General features: G+C 50.3%; 2 protein-coding genes across 6 annotated transcripts in view; one reads left to right on the forward strand and one right to left on the reverse strand.

Annotated features, from left to right (window-relative positions):
- Positions 1 to 1478, reverse strand: part of Tmem116 (transmembrane protein 116) — a 183715-nt gene that overhangs the window by 90100 nt on the left and 92137 nt on the right. The gene's annotated exons all lie outside the window — the stretch shown is intronic.
- LOC102004930 (disintegrin and metalloproteinase domain-containing protein 1b-like) overlaps positions 648 to 1478 on the forward strand; it is an 11427-nt gene continuing 10596 nt past the window's right edge. Inside the window, exon 1 of the mRNA XM_005403178.2 lies at positions 648 to 1205. Within this exon, the coding sequence (XP_005403235.1) occupies positions 690 to 1205 (516 nt within the window). The 5' untranslated portion in view covers positions 648 to 689. The remainder of the gene's footprint in view (positions 1206 to 1478) is intronic.

The raw sequence follows: 1478 nt of genomic DNA on the forward strand, positions 1-1478 counted from the left end.
CTCTCTCTCTCTCTCTCTGCTTCTGTCTGTGTTGGGCACAGAGCAAGCCCTTCACTACCCAAATCTAACAGACTGGTCTTGGAGATGTGTGTATCTAATGCCTCACTGAGTGGAAAAGATCGCCCTGAGTTAGGATGTTCAAGTGCTACAGAGCAAGGGTTTTAAAAGACAAAAGGGAGGCAATGGAGTATGCCCACCAAAGATGTCTCCAAGTCTCTAGTCTGGAGTCAATATCTGAAGTTAGCTGAGCCAACTGACTACAGGTGGGATGGGGGAGGGGCAACTGACAATAGGAGGGGCAGAAGGGCGTGCCCCGTGGCCTGTTGAGGAAGGGAGAGAGGTTTTCAATCCTTTAACGAGGCACATTCCTGCATTACAGAGTTCACAGTCCTTCATGACACATCCTTCCCTCATACCACGAGGAGCCTAGCTAAGGAACACTGGAACTGCTGCCGAAAGAGGAAGTCCCCAAGAATGGAAACTGAAAGAGCTCAGAAAGATCAGACAGACTAGCATGAGGCCCAGCCAGAAAGCTAATCTTTCAGAGGTGGGAAGTAACTGCTGTGTATGTAACCAGTATAGATCTGGGATTAATACGTGTGTCTGAGGGTCTGAGTGTTGGGAAGAGCTGGCGCTGATGGACATATAGACTCCACAGCGTCAACGGATTCACGAGAAGCACATCAGCGATGGCCTCAGTGAGAAACGCTATGTCCTTCTCATTTTCTCTACAGAAAGCCCAGGTGGTTTTGTATGTGGCTAGGCGTCTGTTTCAGACTTGGATTGCCCTGATGGTGGCCCTCAGGCTGGGGCTAGTGCCAGGACATTCAGGTGTCAGGCTGGTGACCATGTTGCTCTCTGGGATAGCTCTTCTCCCAAGTATCCACTGTCACCTGGGACCAGGACATTACTCTTCCTATGAAATAGTCATCCCCAAGAGTCTGGCAGTCAAGGGAAGTGAAGCCCCAGGGGAAAAGATATCTTATACGCTACTTATGCAAGGCCAGCAGCAGCTGGTTCACCTGAAGGTAAAGAGAGACTATTTTGTGGAGGATTTTCCAGTCTATAGTTACCACAATGGCATCCTGGAGCAAGAAACACCTTCCATCTCACATGACTGTCACTATGAAGGCCACATAGAAGGAGCGCCAGGTTCATTTGTGTCTGTCAATACCTGTTCAGGTCTCAGGGGCATCCTGATCAAGGAGAACACATCCTATGGCATTGAGCCCATACTCTCTTCCAAACAGTTCGAACATGCGTTATACACCACGGCACATCAAGCTCGAGTCTCCTGCAGTGTCTCTGCCAGAGACAGTCAAGCGGTGTCCACCAGCTGGCAGCAGGGGAGCAGGAAGCCTCCCAATCTACAGGCCCTGTCCTACTTGTGGTCACACACCAAGTATGTGGAGATGTTTGTTGTGGTCAACAACCAGCGGTTCCAGATGTGGGGCAGCGATGTCAAGGAGACAGTGCAG

Source organism: Chinchilla lanigera, unplaced genomic scaffold (genome assembly GCF_000276665.1).
Source record: "Chinchilla lanigera isolate Chin_1 unplaced genomic scaffold, ChiLan1.0 scaffold00081, whole genome shotgun sequence".
NCBI lineage: Eukaryota > Metazoa > Chordata > Mammalia > Rodentia > Chinchillidae > Chinchilla > Chinchilla lanigera.